General features: G+C 48.8%; 1 protein-coding gene across 1 annotated transcript in view; it reads left to right on the top strand.

The window, feature by feature from the left end:
• LOC308357208 (uncharacterized protein) overlaps positions 1 to 15,872 on the top strand; it is a gene marked incomplete at both ends in the record, with an annotated part of 28,960 nt that extends 13,088 nt beyond the window's left edge. The window contains 3 exons of the mRNA XM_080826673.1: positions 603 to 821; positions 9,301 to 9,388; positions 15,224 to 15,872. Of these exons, the coding sequence (XP_080682799.1) occupies positions 603 to 821; positions 9,301 to 9,388; positions 15,224 to 15,872 (956 nt within the window). The remainder of the gene's footprint in view (positions 1 to 602; positions 822 to 9,300; positions 9,389 to 15,223) is intronic.
• Positions 15,873 to 22,006: the final 6,134 nt, after the last annotated feature.

The raw sequence follows: 22,006 nt of genomic DNA, 5'->3' as shown, positions 1-22,006 counted from the left end.
CCCCCACAAAAGAAACACAAAGAGGAGGATGCCCTAGCCTCACTGATCAGATGGAGAAAACCAAGCCCCCCCCCCAAATTTCCATAACTTGCTTGAGATGCTAAAGCTGGGGGAAATCCAGGGTTCACAGCCAGCCGACCGGCAGGTGAGCATCACACTTCACTGCCAATTAACTCGGCTCTTCCGTCTGACCTCAAAGCCCTTGTCAGACAGGTGTCACTTCTCACCGCTCAGTCGCTTTTCTCCGATTAGATAAGGAACTGATGCTCAGAAAGATGACGCAGCTTGCTAAGGGCCACGTAGTGACTCGGTGGCAGCCTAGCCAGGGATCCAGACTCCACGGTATACTGTCTTCACTTCCCCAGGTTTCAGGGATGCGTTCCAAGGCTCGCTGTTTGCGACAGAGCCTCCCACTAGCTCGCGGCGCCCCGAACACACAGGTGTCACCACCCGAGGCTCCGCGGGGTCCCGCCGGGACCAGACACCGCCCCCTGGCGGGAGGTGGCTGCCAGCGCAGGGCATGCTAATGAGCCCGCGGCGCGGCGCGCTGATTGGCTGGCGCGGATTCCAGCGGCTTTCCCGGGGCGGGGGCCGAGGCTGAGTAAGGGGGCGCCGCCCGCAGCAGCAGCCCCCGCCCCGCGCTCCGGGCCGCCCTCCTCCCCCGGGACGCCAGGGCGTGTGCGGGGCACGCGGGCGCCTTGGCCGGGGGCTTCCTCTCCTGCGCTCCGCTCTGCTTCTGGTGGTGCCTTCATCCAGGGTCCAGGATGACGATCCGACACCAAGGCCAACAGTACAGGCCGAGGATGGCCTTTCTGCAGAAGGTGAGCGCGGTCCGGTGCCCTGGGCCCCGGGGAGGTGCGCGGGGTCCCAACTCTGGGAAGTGTCCGCGGAGATGCTGGCGAGGCGCGGCACGCGTGGCCGGGAGGGGAGGGCATCCCCGTGGTCTTCAGTGACTGGCGTGTGTTGTAATAACATGATCTGTTCAGGTTTCCAAGCTGCCTGCTGGTCTTGAAGAATCAGCAGTGCTTGGGCGGCAAGTCGGAGGGTGAAGAGCTTCCCATGAGCTCAGGCCGGACTGTTCCGAGGGTGTTCTACGCCCTTTCTCCCAGCGGTTCCCACCAACTCCGGTGATGCGCAGGCTGACCTGCACGTGAATGCCCGCTGTGTTGCCCTCCTGCCTTCCCCTGGCTCCCTTCCGCAGCTACCTACTGCTGCTTCCCGAGATCAGCCCTCTCACCGACACTATGAGGTCCCATTATTTCCCCCAATTTTACAGGTAAAGGAACAGGTTGTTGAGGACCAGGACTGAAAGAACTGGTGCAATTTGGTGAAACTGGTCTCCCTAGGACAGCAAAAACTTGAAGTGTGCTGCCTGCAGTGGCTTGGAGTTTCCAATCCCGTGTGAGGCATCCCAAGTCGAGAGAGCCTTGAGGCTGAGACTGAAGGGACTTCTGCCCAAGAAGGGCAGAAGGGAAGCCCCAGGGGGTGGGGGTGGCATGTGCCAGAGCAGAGGCGGGAGCGAGTCTGCTGTTAGAGGCGGGTTGCTTGCTATTGCTGAATTTATTATACCAGGGGAGTGTGAGGCTGGACAGGGAGGCCACAACGGATCATACCCATCTCCTGTGCCTTTCAGAGGTGGCCTGATTTCCCCCAGAAGAAGCCACTGAGGAATTTGGAGCAGGTGAGTGATGTGGTCAGATTCAAGCTCAAAATCAAGGTCAAAAGACCAGCCTGATGTGAAGGAGAGGAAAGATGGGATGTCTTCTTTTCCCGGAGCTTACAGAGTTCACCCAAGTCCTCCTGTGTTCAGCACAACTCTAGCTGCCTAGAAAGTGACAGGCTTATCAAGGACCGGGAGAAAGGTTACTGGTCAGAGGTTGCTTCTTTCTCCTCGGGCTGCCATGCCCCCATCTCAGGCCCAGTGCACCTCTCGGGTAGACAGGCCCACCAGCCCCCACTGCTGCCCACTTCTGATTTCTGTTGCAGGACGTGGTGACTGGGACCCCACCAGGGAGGCCTGCTGGGCTTGCTTAAGATGTGGCAGAAAGAGGGGTGCTTGGGTGGCTCAGTTGGTTAAGCTGCTGACTCTTGATTTCAGCTCAGGTCATGATCTCAGGGTCGTGAGATCGAGTCCTGCATCGGGCTCTGTGCTGGGTGTGGAGCCTGCTGAAGATTCTCCCTCTCCCTCTGCTGCTCTCCACCTCTGTCTCTCTCTCTCTCTCAAAAAAAAAAAAAAAAAAAAAAAAAAAAAAAGATGCGGCAGAAAGAAAGAGGTAGAAAGTCTATAGTCCAGGAACTTTGCCTGAGGGCAGTGAGCCAATGACACACGGTGGACAGAAGAGTGTGTCTAGGCAGCCTGATGTGGCCCCCGACACCCACAGGGCTCTGTTCTGATTCCAGCCTATCTCCTGTGTCCTGGCAGCTCTGGCCAGCTAGGGGTGAGGTGGACAAAATGTTCCTCCAGGCCTCTAAAGTGTTTTTCTGTTCAACTTAGGGAGGCTTTTGGGCCTGGGCAAGGACTACAAGGAGTAGGGATCTTAAGAAGGCATGGAGGGATTTAGACTTGCTTGGGGAGGGGCATCTGCGTGGCTCAGTTGGTTGGGCTTTTGGCTTGAGTCATGATCCGGGAGTCCCGGGATCAAGCCCTGCTTTGGGCTCCCTGCTCAGTGGGGGGCCTGCTTCTCCCTTTCTTTCTGCTTGCCTCTCCCCCTTGCTTGTGTGCTTCCTCTCTCTCTCTCTCTGTCAAATAAGTGAATAAAAAAAAATCTAGAATAGCTTGGAAAGCATATATATATGTATATGCCTCCACGTAGCACATGCATACGGAGATCTCCTGTGTTTCAGACATCGTTAGATGCTGGAATGGCAGAGACATTTGAGACCTGATCCCTGCTTACAAGTGGCTTCTAGTCTAGTAGGGGGAGACGGCCACATACGCCAATCCCGTGGCTCATCACAGGTGCCACGACAGACACTTGGAGGTAGAGGAAGTGCCTATGCGGGCACATTCACTGCATCCCGGGTGCAGTATCGTGAAAGGATTCTGGAAGGTTCTGTGGTGGTTTAGCTGGCTTTCGAAGGGTGCGAGGGTGTTCTTGAGACAGATGGGGTGTCAGAAGGGGGAGGGATACAGGAGCAGGAGGACATGCACTTAGCTGGGGATCTGTGGTGTGTCTGTTGTTGACTGGAGTTGGATGGTGTTGGCCAACCAGCAGTTCTCTTTCCAGAGGGAGGTTCTGGAATACTTGGGAAAGGTTCTCAGTGGTTGTTGAGAATGTAACAGAAGTGAGGACTTTTTGGGGCTGGACACAGCTAGCAAGGCATGTGGGACTCGGGCCTATAGACTGTGATTGGCAGCAGTGGCGTCGGGATGGGAGCCCTGCTGGAGAAGAGAGTAGGGTAGTTGGGACCCTGTAACGTCTTTGCACAATGAAGGATACGATTAGGTTGGTCACCAGGGAGCCCTCTCTGGTTTATAGGAACACTCTGCTCTCTGACACCTTATGGAGAGTGACAGCCACTTAACGTGAGGGGAAACTGTGAGCCTGGGTGGACGGGCTATGGACTCTCTTGCTTCTGACGGACTTGTAGTGACCGTCTGGATTCTCAGCAGTGTCTGATGTCCTACCTCAGCCAGGGGGACTCTGCGAAGGGCAACACCAGGCTCGCTGTGGGGTCAGAGAAGCCAAGGACGACCGCTTTCTTGCAGCTTTTGTTTGTGGCCTCAGGAGTTAGTCGTGGAGAAGTCAGGATTCTAGGGAGCCAGGAGGCTGTGGTCTGGACAGCAGTGTGTGTGTGTGTGTGTGTGTGTGCATGCGCGTGTGCACTTTCTTTTATTGGTGGACAAGGAGATGGCCAAGATCACCTCTCTGAGACTTTGGGAGTCGGTCCCACATTTTACATGTTAGGTTTATGATGACTCTTTTTTAGGGAACCACTTAAGTGAATTTACATTGGAAAAGGTCAGAAGAAAATATTTCTGGACCCAGATGGAAAGATTCTTGTCTTAGACAGCTCCGCGCCGCTCGAACAAAATACCACAGCCTGGCTAGCTTATAAACAACAGAAATTTATTTCTCCCAGTTCAGGAGGCTGGAAGTCTGAGACGCCAGCCTGGTCGGGTCTGGTGAGAGGGAACCCTCTTCCCAGCCCCATACTTCGTGCGGTGTCCTCACATGGTGGAAAGGGCCAGAGAGCTCGCTGGGGTCTCTTTGATTCTCAGGGCGCTAATGTCACTGATGAAGACTTTACAGAAATAAAACTAATGAATCACCGAGGTGATAATTAGTAAAAGTTGATGGTCCTCCCCCCGCCCCCCACCCCCAAGACAGTTTGCAAAACAGGAGCACTCAGACCCAAGCCTGGAATGGGGCTCAGGGACATATTGTTCAAAAACAACTTAGAACGCGTGAAGGCAGTGACAGTTAATTCTTTATAGGGATTGGTTTTAATATTAGAATTTTCCTAAATGATAAGGAAGTCGGCCGTGCTTACCTCACCTCAACCGGGGGCAACAGTTCACATTTGCTTGTAATTTCCAGAGGTGTAAGCAAGAAACGACCCAGGTCAAGTTAGCCTTGCAAAATAAGCTAAATCAACCTTTGTCTGTACAACTAAACTGGCTTTTTGTTGTTGTTGTTTTTTTTTTTTCCCTGCTTAGGGAATTTTCAAGGCTGTTCTTCATTTGTTTTGGATTCTAACAGTTTCCACTTATGACTATTGGGGTCACACAAATATTCAGCCCATAACAGCTCCTGAAAGATACACGTGGGACACACACACTCCTCTCTCCCTGACGAAACCTCCCTTCGTACACAGTGGGACCTCCTTGCTGGCAAGAAATCTGCCTCTTTTTTCCTGGGTGTTTCAAAATAGTTCTTATTGATCTTTGGAGGTTAGTTTCAAATTTTTCATGGACAGATTTTTTTTTTTTTTAAACACAAAGGGAAAGAAAGGAACCTGCTGGATATATTTATCAGAGAAGTTTCAGTTTCTAAGTGGCCCCGTGAGTAAAAGCTCCTCCGTCTGCTGCCTAGGATCCCCTACCCTCCACCCTGACCCCCCACCAAGAAGATGGCCATTTCATCCAGTGAAATGTAGTATTTTTGGTAGAAGTTATATATAACCTAGAGAAGTTATGAGTAAAGGAGGAAGTATTCAGCCATGTCATTAGAAACTAACTCCAGCTTGACAGGTTGTGTGTGTGTGTGTGTGTGTGTGTGTGTGTTGGGGAAGAAGGTACCTCTGGCTGCTGCCACACCCCCACAGCCAGTGGCTCCCCCAGCCCCCCGATGTCCAGGAGGTGCAGCCTCCTCCCAGCCCCTCTGCTCCCTTGCTGCTGTGGGCCCCTGGCTGGCCCAGTGGCCAAGATGCTGTTACGGTTCCGGAGCCATCTGTGAGCCCGGAAAGTGTCCCTGCAGATGAAGTGTGCAGTCAGCTTTGCACGAGGAGCCCTGAGTGCCACCTGGGCCCCCACGGGCTGGCTGCGTCTGGAATGGTTTCAACGGACAGTGCACCTGATTCCAGCCCCTTTCTAAGGACGGAGGTTCAGCACCAAATACTGGTTTTTTTTTTTAAGATTTTATTTATCTATTTGACAGACAGAGATCACAAGTAGGCAGAGAGGCAGGCAGAGAGAGAGGAGGAAGCAGGCTCCCTGCTAAGCAGAGAGCCTGATGCGGGGCTTATGACCTGAGCCGAAAGCAGAGCCTTAACCCACTGAGCCAACCACGCGCCCCAAATACTGGTTTAACAATAGAAGGAAAGAGGAATCCCAGCCCCTGCCCCGCACGTTGACTTCTGAGTAGGGGGTGGCAGGTAGAATTTCTCCAGTTCAGGGCTCCCCTGCCCAACTCTTCTTTCCAGCGCAGCCGGGTCAGTGTATACCTCCTTCCTCCCTACCTGGCCGCATCATGGTCTTCCTTCCAAGTCCGCTTCCTCCAGGAAGCATTCCCTGACCACCCTGATCATCTTGGCTCCCTTTGAGGTCCACGTGGGGCACACTTTCTTCTGTGCTTTGTGTTGACCTCTGGCTGTCCTGCTACCCCAGCTCCCGGAAGACAAAGATAATGTTGTATCTTTTTAGCAATCGAGGCATTGGATCCATAAGAAGAATTCAATTACATTTCTCTCTCTGGGTTAGGTTGTCCGGCTATGTTTTTCTTCTGTAGCTTTACTGACTGGTCCCTGAAGGGCAGATTATGACAATAACTTCTGTCACTGGCACCCCCACCCCACCCCAGCTGTCACTGTTTCTGTGTTGCCTTAGAGAGTATCTGTTTCATCGTCAATGTTTTCATTTGCTCTTCACAGTTACCCTTTTAAATAGATGGGACAGGAATTACATTTCTTCCCCTCAGTGGATAAAATTGCAGAGATTCAGAGAGGGTAAATGATGGGCGCAGAGTCACACAGCTGACCCTGAACGCTTCTCTGATGCAGGGAAGACCAGGGGTCCCACTGGGACCGCAGGTACATTCACGCACTGGGAGGGCTTTGTGAACTCAGGGCTTGTACAATGTTGCACAGAGTTGGGATGAATAGGAGGAAAGTCGCTGCAGCCGACTTTCCTCGGCCGCAGGGGGGGGGTGCCTGGTGGCTCAGTTGGGGAAGCCTCTGCCTTCCGCTCAGGTCATGATCTTGGGGTCCTGGGATTGAGCCCCGTGTTGGGCTCCCTGCTCGGGGGCGGTGGTGGTGGTGGGGGGAGTCTACTCCTCTCTCTGCTGTTGCTCAGGCTCTCTTGCTCTCTCAAATGAATAAACACGTTAAAAAAAAAAAAAGCTACTGCAGGATTGAAAGAGTTCAATCAAGAGGGAGCCATGGTTGGCAGGGGTCCTCCGGGTGGAGATGTGGCAGGCCAGACCCAGCGGCTGTGGGGATGGCGAGGAAAGACCTTTGGTCTCACTGTGGTTATCTGCACCAACCGGGATACTTCCTGCGTCCCTCCCTCTGCTTGGGCGGTGCGCGCATCCTGGGATGCCCTGCTCCCTCCCTCCCTGGAGCTGGAGACTGAGGCTGGAGGTCCAGGCATCTCCTGGATGCTTCTGGGCGTCTGTTCCGGCAGACCAGCACCCACCAAAGTCTTGCTTTTCCCAAACAGGCTGCTGCGTTTGGCTTTCCTAGCTTGGACCCAGATGCCTTCATTTGCCTGGCAGGGAGGCTGGAAAGCCCGGAATCCTGTTCTCTTTCCCTCACCAAGTTGTCCCCGGTGTCCAAGGACAACGACCCACACCTGCAGGTGCTTCCGGCCTGCGCTCCGTCTTGTCCTTGCTGCAATGGCCCAGACCACAGCTCGCACCAGTTTTTGGGGGGCCCCCACCGCTGCACGCCCCCTTTCTCCTTATCGTCTACAAACCAAGGCAGACGATGATGCTCCTTCCTGAGAGCTCCCAGTGGCCGGGGGCTGCGGGCTGAATCGGGTCCCCCCCTCTGCCCCAGAGTCCCGTGTTCAAGTTCTCACCACCAGGACCTCAGAATGTGACTGTATTTAGACATTATAAAAATCCCACTGACTGGGGGAGCTTCCACAACAGGAATGTCCTGTCTCCCTGTCCTGGAGGCCGGAGAGCAAGGTGCTGGCAAGGTGGGTTTTGTTCTGACAACTCTGTCCTTGGCTTGTAGGCAGCGGTCCTCTGGCTGGGTCCGCAGGAGACCCCAGAGAAAGAGAAGGGGGAGAGGGGGCCCTCAGGTCTTTTCTTATAAGCACCAATCCTATCTGAGCATGGCCCCATCTTTCTGACCTCATTTAACCTTAATGACTTCCGGAAAGGCCCCATCTCTAAATACAGTCTTCCTGGTGGTTGAGAGCTTCACCGTCCAGATGGGGAGGGGGAGAGTCACAAACATTGAGTTCCTGACAGACAGAACCTTCAAAGAGGTTATTAAGTTCAAATGAGGCCAGTAGGGTAGGGTCTCATCCAGTGTGACTGGTGTTCCTATAAGAGGAGATTAAGACGCACAGAGAGACACAAGGGACACTAGGCAGAGGGATGGCCACCTGCCAGCCAAGGAGAGAGGCTTGGAAGAAACCCACTTTGACTTCCCTGATCTCAGACTTCCCAGCCTCCACACCCAGGAGAAAAAGAGTTTCTGTTGTTTAGGCCAACCCTGTCCAACCCCATCGATGGTAATTTGCTCTAGGGTAGGGACCGATACACGTTATGAAATGACATTCGCAGTCTTCTGGGTCCTGCCTCCCTCTGCTTCTCCCCCAGGCACACCATGCCTTTTTATGCTCTCAGGCCTTTGCACACGTTTGCTCCCCTGGTCTGGGACGCCCCCTTTTCCTGTGGCAAGGCGAGGCATTCTCACCCTGTGCTCTCCTGTTAGAACCAGGGGGCCGCAAGCAGACGGGATGTGTGCGGCTCCCGGACTGAAAGCAGTGAAGTGTAGGTGTGTACACCCCACAGTGTCGTCTCTTTCCCTGCATCAAGATCAGGAAAGCAGGTGCTGGAAGGCAGGACCAGTGGTGGCAGTGGCCTGCATCTCAGAGTCAGGACACCTGACAGAATGCCCCAGACCATGGCCCACTGGAATTCGCATTTGCATAAGAGAAATCGGTCTTTGTTGTGTTAAGTTTTTGATTCCACAGTGTGGTCCAGTCTGTCCTAATACAGCCTTATCTTCTGCCCAAATCTTCACCTTCTAAGTCCCCATTTAAATGCTACCTCTTTTTTTTTTTTTTTTAAAGATTTTATTATTTGAGAGAAAGAGAGCAAGCCCAAGTGACGGGAGAGGTGGGAGGAGGGGCAGAGGGAGACGCAGACTCCATGGTGAGCTAAGCAGGGATCCCGACCTGAGACTTGATCCCAAAACCCCAGGATCATGACCTGAGCCGAAGGCAGATACTTAACCGGCTGAGCCACCCGGGAGCCCTGCTACCTCTTTCTTTAAAAGCTTTCCAGTGCGCCTAGTTGGCTCAGTCGGTTGAGTGCCTGCCTTCAGCTCGGGTCATGGTCCCAGGGTCCTGGGATCGAGACCCTCGTCGGGCTCCCTGCTCAGTGGGGAGCCTGGTTCTCCCTCTCCCACTCCCCCCTGCTTGTGTTCTTCTCTCGCTATGTCTATCTCTGTCAAATAAATAAATAAAATCTTAAAAAAAAAAAAAAAAGCTTTCCAGAATCAACCCATACCCATTCAGAACTAATCACTTTCCTTTGTACTTTGATGGTAGGGGTACCTTATGTCTGTCTGACAGTGCTTAGCATCCTGGCTGGTTTAAGTGCCTGTGGAGTTAGGGACATGGAATGATTAAGAGGATGAATATTGGAACTGGACTGACTGGGTTCACATCTCACATTTCAGCCCTGCCGTTTATCTGCACTGGGACCTTTGGTGAGAACCTCGGTTCCTCTCTGTCCGTCTGGTACCTTCCGGAGTACTTACTACAGCGGTAAGTCACTCAGTAGTACCTGCTTGTCAGCCTCTATCTGTTTTGTCTTGCAGACTGAAGAATCAGTAAAAGACGCAGAGCCAGAGATGGGGAGCAATGTGTAAAGCCACGGGGGGCCGTGATTACAGAATCAAGGGCCCTTGTAACATGACAAATGGTATAGTCGATGGCACAGGCAAGGGCCAGCAGACACTACAGCTCCCTACAAATTAATCCAAACTGGAGGGACAAAACTCAGGGGGAGGGAGGAAGGCAAGATGAATTCAGTGTCACTTTTTTGAAATCACTTTCCCCAAAGTCATCATTTTATGTGTATATCTAGAGACATGCCTACCTTGGAGATATTTTGAGGTTGGTTCCTGACCACTGTAACAAGGCAAACATGGCAATAAAGCGAGTCAAGTGAATTTTTTGGTTTCCCAGTGTCTGTAAAAGTTATGTTTACCCTATACTGTGGTCTGGTAAATGTGCAAGAGCGTTATGCTTGCATACACAATGTATGTATCTTAATTAAAAATACTTTATTTTAAAAAGACTTTATGGCTAAAACATGCTAACTCTCACCTGAGTTTCCAGTGAGTGGTAATCACTGATTACAGATCACTGTAACAAATATAATAATAATGTAAAAGTTTCAGGGGGGACTGGGTGGCTCAGTCGATTAAGCGGCTACCTTCAGCTTGGGTCATGATCCCAGGGTCCCGGGGTCGAACCCCGCGTTGGGCTCCCTGCTCAGTGGGGGAGTCTGCTTCTCCCTCTCCTTCTCCCTCTGTGCTCTCTCTTTCAAATAAATAAATAAAATCTTAAAAAAAAAAAAGAAAAAGTCTGAAATTTTGTGGGAATTACAGAATGTGACCCAGAGACAGAAAGTGACCAAATGCTGCTAGGAAAACAGAGCCAAAAGATTTACTTGACTCAGGGTTGCCACCAACCTTCAATTTGCGAAAAACACAGGATCTGTGATGTGAATAAAATGCAGCACAACAAAACAAAGCATCTCTAAAGTTTAATGAATTTTTTTCTACTGTGATGAATTAACCTTGATTGATTTTTAGAATATTGAATCATCCTTGCAACCCTAGTTGGATGCTTGATTTTTTAAAAAGATTTCATCTATCTACGTTATCTATTTATTTTTAAAGATTTAATTTATTTGAGAGAGAGAGCACGCGCACTTGCACGCATGCACGAGGTGGGGGGAGGGGAAGAGGGAGAAACAGGCTCCCCACTGAGCAGGGAACCTGACATGGGGCTCCATCCCAGGACCCTGAGATCACGACCTGAGTTGAAGTCAGACACTCAACCGACTGAGCCACCCAGGCACCCCTAGATGCTTGATTTTATTTACTAATATTTTACTGAAGATTTTGCATCTGTATTCAAGAATGGGGCTTTTTGTTTTTTGTTTTCTTTCCTGACACCAATCAGTTTTTCGACACCAACTGGGTGTCTAACAGTTCAGTTCAGTTCTGACACTACCTGGGGTTGGCATCAGACTCCACATGTTTACGATCTCAGTCCTACAAGACTGTCCCCACGTTAAATGCCAGTCCAAGTCCCAGGTCACCAGTACTTCCGATGACTGGCTATCAATCCACAGTATCCCCAAGCACTTGGTTGGATAATTCACTAGACCAACTCCTAGAACTCACAAATTGTTTTACTTACTATTAGCAGTTGATTATAATGGATACAGTTTAGGAACCAGCAAATGGCAGAGATGCATGGGGCAAAGTACAGGAGGGTGCTGGGGTGTTTGGAACTTCCAAGCTCTCTCAGGGTGAGCCACCCCCCCCAGAACTTAGATGTGTCCACCAACCCTGAAACTCCCTGAGTCCATCATTTTGAGGTTTTTATGGAGGTTTCATTATATAGGCGTGATTGATTAAATCACTAGGCATTAGTGATGGACTCCAGCCCCTCTCCTCACTCTAGAAGTCAGGGGATGGGGCTGAAACTTCCAACCTTCTAGTCAAGCCTTGGTCTTTCTGGAGATCATCCCTGAGGGCCTCCAGCCACCAGCTAGCTCTTCAGCATCCAAAAGACACTCTTAACACTGTTGAGATGCCAAGGGTTTAGAAGCTGTGTGCCAGATTTGCAACAAGGCCAAATCGTCACTCATTTCCAAGGACAGTAAGCTGTAGGGCAAGATCTGAGGGAGTCGGATTGGAGAGACCAAGATTTTCAGTCCAGCCTGGCAGAGACCATCTCAGGATCCCGTCTACCGCTGTTGGGACTACGCATCTGGCTTGGTGGTCCCAGCCCTCTGTGCCCCCCTTCCCCAACTCTCCACATGCTCAAACCTCCTGCATCTTACCCATTATCCTGAATCTCCCCCAAGAGCTTCTAGAACAATGGCAACTCCTTCTGCACTTGGTAGGTGCTGTTCCCACTGGAGTCTGGCATCCTCTTGCAGAATAATAGGAACTACTGTGGTGTGAGCAGCTCTGGCACCCGCTCTCCCATGTGAATGTCTGGACTCAGTTCACGACACAGCTCTTGGAGCTGCTCAAAATCTCATGGGCTGTTGACATCACTTGGCATGAGAATTTTCTAAACCGCTGATGTAAGATCTCTTGCCTGGCCTGGTGCTATTTTCCTGGCTGCATTTCCACCCCCAGTAGTCTTTTTTTTCCACCCTCCTCTTGTGCAGGTAGAGATGGGGACCTTAAGTTCTTCAGCCCTTTAATTATTAATTTGTCACAGATAGGTGCTGTTGAGCTCCAACCCCAAGAGCTAGCTCTTCAAATTCCTGGAAATTCCTCCTTTGGGCCACTCTTCAAGTATACTAAATTATGACCACTGTAGATAAATGACAGCTGCTGTTGGGAGCATATATAAAATATACACAAGGCCAGTTACTACTAGAATTTATAATTAGAAGTGGAGAAAATACCTAAGAACTATCTAGATAATTATAGCTCTAATATCTCAATAAGGGACAAATTTTGACCATGTACCCAATGGAACTGAAGGGTCCTATTTGATTAGAAAATTATGTACAGTTAGTCTTAACATCAAGTACAGTGTCATAGAGGAGTGGAGATTATTAAATACATGAATACGGGTTTTGGTTCTTGGTTGGGTTAAATGGGTGTTGGAGGAAGTCATCAAGTGGACACCAGTCACCAGTTGACCTTTAGGCTGGACCTGGGCAATTGGAGGCTCCTCACCCCTCCCATCCTTGGAGTGTACATTCTGCCTGCTGTTCCCATGGTGAGAGTCATTTTCAAGGACGTAGCTTTGAGAGAGCAATGTGTGTTGGGTTCATCTGGACAGTACACAGGACTGAACCCCATTAAGGTTCCTAAATAAACTTTTAAGATTCTGGTGGGTGGATGAGATTTACTCGTCTTATAGCCACTCAAGACAAGCCTTGCATATTAGAGCCACTACCTACTAATCTGGGGTTGGCCTTTTTCTTTGGTCTCTCCTTGTGCTCTGTGCATGGGGAACAGTTCCAGATTTCACCCAGGAAGCTCCCAAGGGTTTGAACCAACAACAGGGCCAGTAGGTACTTCAATTTCAGAAAGAGATCAAATATATAAAATGAAACCAATCATCAATGGAAAGGACAAAGAGACTATCTACACAGACCCCAAATCCAAACTTGGTGAGCTGGGAGCAACTTCAGGGAGGCACAGCTGGATAGAGGCTATAAACAGAAAAGCTTAAACCAAGTGAATTGCATTGCACTCTAGCTTGAGAAAGAATATGGGAGAGGATTTCTGAAAGGGCGTTCAAAAGGCAAGTTTTTTTCTTGCCTCTAGCACCACAGGAGAGAGTGCCTTTTAGTCATGAACATAAATATCCAGCCAAGCTGACAGGTGTATCTGTAGAGTGAAGGAACCAGATGCTATTAAACTTGGATATCATTCTCCTTGTTGATTTGTCTTCAATACAACATATGGTACTGTAACAATCAGGTCTCCCATGTAGACCTTCCTTCAAGAAGGAACACACTGTTCGCAAGTAAAATTATCCGGATGACTGAAAATTGTATTTTTCACTAGAAAGGAATTAACTCACACTCTAGGTTTATACATCAATCCCTTTCAAGTTTGGTTAGTATTAGTGTGTCCTCTGGAGCCTTCTTACCTCTGTGCAAAGTAATAAAACTAGGTTTCTGGCACTACATAATGGAACAAGAACAGTCCAACCTATTCTCATCCTCATCTTCAGGCGGGTTTTACTCCAAACCACAAATTTAGTAACATACTAAGAAGTTACTTCAAAGCTCTCCCTGACAGAGGTTTGTGCCAAACCTGAAACTACCTCATTAAGAGCTTCTGTTGTTACTTCAGTAACTAAGCAATCCTGAGCAAAGTTCAAGACGATACTTGTATTGCGTTTTATTCTATGTTAGGGCAAGTTTGCAGTGAATGTCACTGAATGTCATAGGTACAACTCACTCACATGGTTTTTAGCTACATTCTATTTAAAGTAGGTCCTTCTAGGACATTCTATTTAAAGTAGGTCCTTCTAGGAGTCCATGAATAGATTTCCTTGGTTTGTCATCAAGAAGGCTTAAATGTAGAATTTCTGCTGGGAACAATTCATGTTTTTTCTCCCCAGATTATTATTTCCATTGTTTTTAATTATATATTGATAGTATTTGCTCAATAATATTGAGATACTATCTACTGTCCATGACACGTAGGAGGAGAGGCAAGGAGGGTTTACTTCCTATTCCAAATGTTACATGGGTTGTAGTACTTTGTTAATTATGGACCATTTTCTCAAGCAACTGTCTTTACTGAAATCCAGATGATTTTCAAAAAAGCCCTTATGAAATGGCTTTTGAGAAGTGAGAGTGACTTCTGAGCTGGTCAGCGCCCAGGTGAATGGTTTCTCTGTCAGTATTTCCCAAAATTTGTTCTGGGAAAAACCGCACTGGAGAGATATTAATAGGGTGTTACTCAAAAGTTTCTGTGGTCAGATGCTTGAGAAACACCATGCTAAACAAAGTTAGACAAGTTCCATTACTGCAGGGCTTCTCAGAACAATTCTGTGTTCTCTTATTAACCGTTCCAAGAGCCCACAGTTCAAATCCAAAACTTCTTCGTCCATTATGCGGAACCTATTATGGGAAGTATTCCACGATCTAGTAAAATAAGTTTCACCAAAGAACCCAGACCACTGTACAATCACGCACAGCAGGAGAGATGGCAGGCATCATCTTCACTGAGTTTTTTTTTTTATAATTATTACTTTTTATCCTCACTTTAAAATGGAGGACAGGGGTGCCTGGGTGGCTCAGTGGGTTAAAGGCTCTGCCTTCAGCTCAGGTCATGGTCTCAGGGTCCCAGGATCAGGTCCCACATCAAGCTCTCTGCTCAGCGGGGAGTCCGCTTCCCCCTCTCTCTGCCTACTTGTGATCTCTGTCAAATAAATAAATAAAATTAAGAAAAAAAAATAAAATCAAGGACAATCGAGTTCCAAGGTTCAGGCAGTCGACCTGTCAGAAGAAGAGAAAGAACCAGGCCTGCATCCCGCAAACAATCTGCAATGGCGAGCGTCCCATTTCCCCTCGGTAAAGAGATCTTTCTTTATTTCAAGCCTGCACCCTCCTCTGCCACAGGGAGGGTGTCCCCACCTCCTTCCCAACTGCCCTCTGGGGGCTGCTCTGTCTCCCCCGCGCCCCCCTTCTTCCCGGGCCACAGTTCATCATGATTCGACCCGACTCCCGTTTCCCTTTTCTGGCCACAATGAAATACTAAGGCACTTATTTCTGTTTTAGTTACTGAACCGTTTTAAATGGACAAGGAGGTCGTTCTCTCTGGTACGCGGGAACGGGCCCTAAACGGTGTTTTGTTGTTGTTGTTGTTTTTTCAGTTGGGGTGTCGCCGTTATTTTCTACAAGCCAAACGGCCTCGAGAAGTCATCGAAAGGAAACAAGTCCACGGTTCTGGGTATCCGAGGGGCCGAACGCGAGGCATCACTTCGGGGACAAAGGGTCCGACGCCACGGCTTCAGGGTGGCCCCTCCCGGAAGTCCTTCTCCCCGCCCTCCCGTCCTGCGGTGTGTCGGTCCCTCGGAGATGGCCGCATGCGGGGCCCCCGGACCCGCCTTCTGGGACCCTCGCCCAATTCTCCCGCCTCCCAGAGCCCGGAGCCTGAGGCAAGAACAGGGGACGGAACCCCAGGCCCCACCCTCCAACCCATCCCACCGCCGGGCTGGGGCGGAGCCGGAAGAGGCCTTCAGCGGAAGTCCGCCTTCCGAGAGTCGCGTTTCCTCTCTAGGACTTTGGAGGTACCCTGACCTCTATGGTCTGGACGCCGGCGGCTGTATGGCCAGGCAGAAACCGGGCGCCGGCCTGCGGAGTAGAGCAGCGATCTCTGTCTTCGGGACACCCTGCTGGCCTTTTTCACGTGTGCATCTGGCAGCATTACTGGAAGACAGATGGGAATTGCCATCTTCACGATTTAGAAAACCGGAGATGCGGACTCACAATGGGGCACTCTGGAATGTCTCAATTTTCTAGCTTAAAAAAAAAAAAAACAAAAAAAACCCCAGTGCTTTCTATCTATCTATCTAATCTATCTCTATCTTAGTTAGTTATATTTTTAGTTTTATTTATTTAGTTAGGTAGTTACATTTTTAACGTTAAGCTCCATGCCCAGGGTGGGGCTTGAACTCACAACCCAGAGATCAAGAGTGGCATGATCTACTGACTGAGCCAGCTAGGCGCCCCTCTAACTATTTTTTTTTTTTATTAGCAGAGGTGCACATACCTTTTTTACTGGCATGAGGTCTAACTTTAAAACAGTAACAGGGGTGAAGAGACCCTGAATAAATTTAAAAAAAAAAAAGGTTTTACATAGAAAGTACCTTTTGAACTTGAACCCCAGGGGTGGGGCTGGACCTGCTGCTCCTTTCTTCTGGCAGACCCAGTTCTTTCCTCCACTGACACTGCAGGGTTGAGTGGGCACACCTGTCCTTCCCCTCTCCTCCAGGGCCCCAAGTGGACCATCTGTTGGTTAAGAGCTTGGTGTTAACTTACATATAACTTATATATAAACTTCTTACTTGGATTTTCTGCCCTAAAAGGCGAAAGGGAAGACTATGCAAATATAAATACAGAATCTAGTAAAAATAAGAATTGTCTGGGTTTATTCATTTTTTAAAAGATTTTATTTATTTAACTGAGAGAGAGAGAGAGAGAGTGCGCATGAGCATGAGCATGGGAGCAGGGGAAAGGAAGAAGCAGACTCCCCACCGAGCCCGGAGCCCAAGGCAGGGCTTGATCCTAGGATCCCTGATCAGGACCCCCGGGGAAGGCAGAAGCCTAACGGATTGAGCCACCCAGGTACCCCAGCATTGTCTAGGTTTAAACCCAATAGCATCTGTCAAAGATAAGGGTGTGGTAAAATAAGTTCATTCCGGGCAACAGGATGAAAAGAGGCAATCCTGTTGGAAAACTACTTGATCCCATCTGTGGAAAATGCATCCCAAGCAGATAATTGAAGAGAGAGGAAGAGCTGTTGTCCTGAAGTGATTCTGCAGTGGACAGCTGTTGATTTTGGTTGCTGAAGAACCAGGCTTTTTTGGTTATTGTTGTTGTTGTTTTCTGATTCTAACACAATGATTTTTTCTGTGGGAAACCACCTGAACCTCAATCTACTTCCGGGGTGGGCACGTGACCCAGGTTTGGCCAATCAGGATATCCCAGCTTGGCCAGGTGGTAAGGTGCAAAGTCAGAACCCGACTGCCAGGTTCCCAGCTCTGGTTGTGCTGCTCCCAGCTTGTTACTTATCTTCTGTGAGTCTCATTTTCTCATTTGTCGAATGGGGATATGAAGGCTAGAGGTCTGCTTCATAGGGTTGTGGTGGGGACTGATGAATGAAGCAGGTGTAGTGATGCTTGTTAGTTACCGCTGTTATCACTGTCTGCCCTCAAGCAAGCTCTTACCACCCTTCCTTGTTTTACTTTTCCTTCTGCCTCCCCTAAATTGCAATATCATCCACTGCATGGTCCCAGAATTATATTTTATATCTTTCTTTCCCACGGGAAACATCCTGAAGCCAGGACCGTATCTTACTCAGTGCTTAAGGAGTACCCACCCCAGAAACGGTGCTCAATAAAGGCTTAGTTGGACAAAACTGTGTATTCTCCGACACAGAGCGGCGAAAGGGGGAACAGCTAATGAAAATGTAATAAATGTTAGATGATAAAAGGGAAGTAGAGAAAAATTGCATGATGTCAGAAAAATTTTCTTACAAAACATGGTCTGATTCCTGGAGATTACAGATTCCATTTTCTCTTGGTCACGGACTTGTTCTCATATAATGGGCAGTTGAATTTCAGCAACAGAGTGGTACCTAAGGCGGACTTGGTGAATTATTGTTTCCTTTCCCTGATTTAGAACGTGTCTCTTCCCTTGGAGATTGTTGGAAAAATGGCTCCTGCCTTTGGAGAGATCAAATCTGCCCTCAGGATATCAGATACCGCCCTGCAAACCCAATGCTCATATGCAAAATTCACACAGATAATGCAAAGTGGACAGGGAGCCTAAGGGAGGAAGGCTTCATTAGGGGGATGGACGGGGTAGATCAAGCCAGCCAGGAAACCTTTCTCATGGGTGATTGCCTAAATTTCTGACCGTGACACTGGGTGAGTCATAACAGCATCCATTTCTTTGCCATATGGCCTTGGAGTCATGCCCATCTGAGACTCAAAAATTCTTAGAGTTAAATAGTTTACCACTGAGTGTGGTGTAGACCATGACACTCCAACGACACCCAGTTTCCTGGGCCAAGAGATAAACTATTTAGTTTATAGGACAGTTCTAGTGGCTAGAAAGTTTTCGCACTGAGTCCTAACGTTGTCAAAAACTGACCTCTGTGTTCTGGAGCTGAAATATAACATGAAGACAGAGTTTTGGGGATACAGGGGAACGACAGTTTTATTGCTTTGCCAGGCGAAAGAGAATGGAGCAGGCTAATGCCTTCCAAACTGCAGACCCACCAGGGTTGAAAGACTGAGGGGGGTATTACTGGAATATACAGAGTCTGGGCGGTTTGGATTGGAATCTGGTCCATGCTGCCAGCCGGGTTGGTCACATCTTCAAGGTGGTCTCATCACCAGCGGGGGCACTGGTCAGGGGAGTCTCGTTACTAAGTATACATTGAGGTCAGCGGGATGTCAATGTCGACGCTGAGTTCCTGGAAGAAAGGATTGCACCAAAAAACAAGTGAAGGGGAGCAGGAGGCTTTAAGGATGAGGAAGAGAAAACATTGTTCAATTTAAAGTCAAGCCCTGCTGAAACATCACTGTGCTCATCTTAACTTCCATCCATTTCTGTGTTCCTATAGTGGCTTCACTAATTGCTTCTTATGTAACTATGTCCCAATTCAGGTTTTGCTAATCCTTTGCAATCTTTAGTGCTGCACCATGAACTAACAGAGAAGTCCCATCCAGTATCTCTGTGGTCACCGATGTCACATTAGTAGGAGTATTTATACCACAGCAATGGGAAACCACTACTCTCAAGCCACTGGCTGCCCTTATCCCTGGTGAAACTCATGGATGAGGAGGGGATGTAAGATATGCAGCAAGTAGCTGCAAACCCGAAGTTGTGAGTGGAGAACACGAGGCACAGACTCCATGTGGAAGGAGCCGGGGCCGGGGGGTGGGGGGGGTGGGGGAGGTGGGTGGGGTGGGGGGTGGGTGGGAGGGGAAGTATCCCCTTGGGTGGTGGGGGACAACTTGATCTGGATTCCGACAGAGGGCAGCAGAGAGCATCTTATTTGTCTAATACAGGCACCAGGGGATTATCAGCAGAACACCCACCAAGAGAAAAGACATAATGGTGAAAAGACATAATGGTGAAAAAAAAATTCCTCCACGGGCTGGAGAAAAAGAACATTTCAGGTCTGGTTAGAAAAGGCCGCTTGTGTTGATGAGCAGGGAAACCATGCCCGAAAAATCACATTGATTTTTGAACAAATGAACGAATGAACTTTATTAGGGAGGAGAATGGGAGGTACTACCTCTTTTGGAAAGGGAGGGACATCCTAATAATAGCAATAGCTTGGGAAAATTAATTCTCTAGGTTTGCACTTTTAAGAATTGAGGTGTAATTCACAGACCATAAGTGTGCCCCTTCTAGAGTGTATAGTTCAACCTGTTTAGTATATTCACAAGGTCATTCCAGCATTACCCACTCTCTCATTGAAGATCATTTTCATCACCCAAGAAGAAGCGCCATACTCACTAGAAGCCACTCCCTGGGATTCCTTCCTGTCCTAAGGGTTTGTACTCTAATTTTTTATTAAGATTTTATTTATTCATTTGAGACAGACACAGAGAGAGAGAACATGAGCAGAGAGAGAGGGAGAAGCAGGCTCCCCACTGAGCCAGGAGCTGATGCGGGACTCCATCCCAGGACCTTGGGATCATGACCTGAGCTAAAGGCAGATGCTTAACACACTGAGCCACCCAGGCGCTCCAGGATGGTTTGCGCTTTTTACAAAACACCAAACCTGATATCTGTAAAGTGGCCTGAGGTTTGAACCCAGAGGGACTGACTACCAAAGATAAACAGAGAAAGGAAGAGCAGAACCGGCTTTTCAAGGTTCAGGTGATGTATCTGGACATCCCTCTTTCTCCAACGAGAGAAAAGGAGAAAAAAGAAAGAAGAGAGAGAAAGCATTATTAGATCCAGACATGGGAGCGAAGAGGGAGGAGCAGGGGTGAAGTAGTAGGTCTTCAAATGCAACCTCTGAAGGAAATGACTTACAGGGGCGCCTGGGTGGCTCAGTGGGTTAAGCCTCTGCCTTCGGCTTGGATCATGCTCTCAGGGTCTTGGGATCGAGCCCCGCGTTGGGCTCTCTGCTCAGTGGGGAGCCTGCTTCCCTCTCTCTCTGCCTGCCTCTCTGCCTACTTATGATCTCTGTCTGTCAAATAAAATAAAATAAAATAAAATCTTTTAAAAAAAGGACTTACAGATGGTAGAAGATAGTCTAGCAGGGGCTAATGTTTTTATTTTATTTGCATTTCCTTTATGGGTTGTCTTGCTATAGCCTTTCAGACGTTGCCTTTCCTGGGGAAACCAAGAGAAAAGCAGAAGGGGCAGAGACTTTGAAAAATCCCCTGTTTTGGAAAGCCTTAAGAAAGACATCTGCTCTCTGCTGCCCTCTGGTCTCTTCACGAAAGGCAGTGATGGCTGCTGGCCGCAGGGGAGCAGTGGTGCCTGGGCAGTGGTGCCCGAACCACCCACACAGGCAGGGGGAGAGTCCAAGTGTCAGCAGAGGACCCCAGGCTGCGTGCACTTGGTTTCAGCATCCTCGCAGGATGGGCACGGCAGGTCTGACAACAGAAGGGGACTTCAGTGAGACCCAGACTCCTGCGGTGAACCAAGTGATACATTTTCCTGGGGTCTCTTCTCCTAAAGTGGGACTTTCTCCCCTCTCACCCCCACTCCTCTTACTCACTTGCGGCAGGAATGGTTGGGATACGTAGACGGTAGCACTTAGCACTTTTTAAAATTTATTATTTTTTAATTTAAGTTCAATTTTGTGAACATCTAGCGTATTATTCATTTCAGGGGTAGGACTTAGTGATTCATCAGTTGCATAGAACACTCCGTGCTCATTCCATCACATGCTCTCCTTAATGTCCATCACCCAGTTACCCCATCCTCCCTCCCCCCTCCCCTCCAGCAACCCTCAGTTTATTTCCTAGAGTTAAAAGTCTCTTATGGGGGCACCTGGGTGGCTCAGTGGGCTAAGCCTCTGCCTTCAGCTCAGGTCATGATCTCAGTGTCCTGGGATCGAGCCCCATATCGGGCTCTCTGCTCAGCAGGGAGCCTGCTCCCCCCTCCCCCTCTGCCTGCCTCTCTGCCTACTTGTGATCTCTCTCTCTCTGTGTCAAATAAATAAAATCTTAAAAAAAAAAAAGTCTCTTATGGTGTGCCTCCCTCTCTGTTTTTACCTTATTTTATTTTTCCTTTCCTTCCCCTAAGGTCATCTATTTTGTTTCTTAAATTCCACATATGAGTGAAATCACTTGGGGACTCAGCACTTCGGAATGTCTGTTCCACGGAATCCCATTTTTTGGGGGTGGCTGGCTGAAGTTCAGAGGGGCGTCGCAGGGAGCACTAGTTCCCATTCTGCCAGCCCTGGGGCCGATGGAGTTTTTCATTCTACTTTGAATACTAAAATCATATGATTTTAAAATAGGAGAGGACTTCTAGATTCATCAAATCCGATCTTTCCTTATTACTACTAAGAAACTAGTGAATTGGAGAGATTAGGTGACTTGATTAGAGATTAGGCGGCTTGATCCAACTAATTCATAGTGACAGAAAAAGGAGGGGTGGTTGCCTAGGGACAGCAGGGGGAGGGGTCACAAAGGACACTTCTGGGGGTTATGAATATGCTCCCTCCCTTGATCACGGATGTGGTATATCAAAACTTATAAAACTGTACACTTTAAATATGGTGCTTTTTGGTGTATGTCAATTACACTTCAATAAAGCGGTCTAAAAAAAGTCACACATCCTGTGAGAAATAGAGCAGGGCCCAGAACACACATCTTGTACCTTGAGGCCTTCATACCTCCCCTCAGCCCCAACGCTATCTTGAAAACCAAAGCCCACGTGAAGTTGTGAAAAAT

The sequence above is a fragment of the Martes martes genome, assembly GCF_963455335.1.
Source record: "Martes martes genome assembly, chromosome: 16".
Classification (NCBI taxonomy): Eukaryota; Metazoa; Chordata; class Mammalia; order Carnivora; family Mustelidae; genus Martes; species Martes martes.
This window is presented reverse-complemented; position numbering and strand designations above follow the sequence as displayed.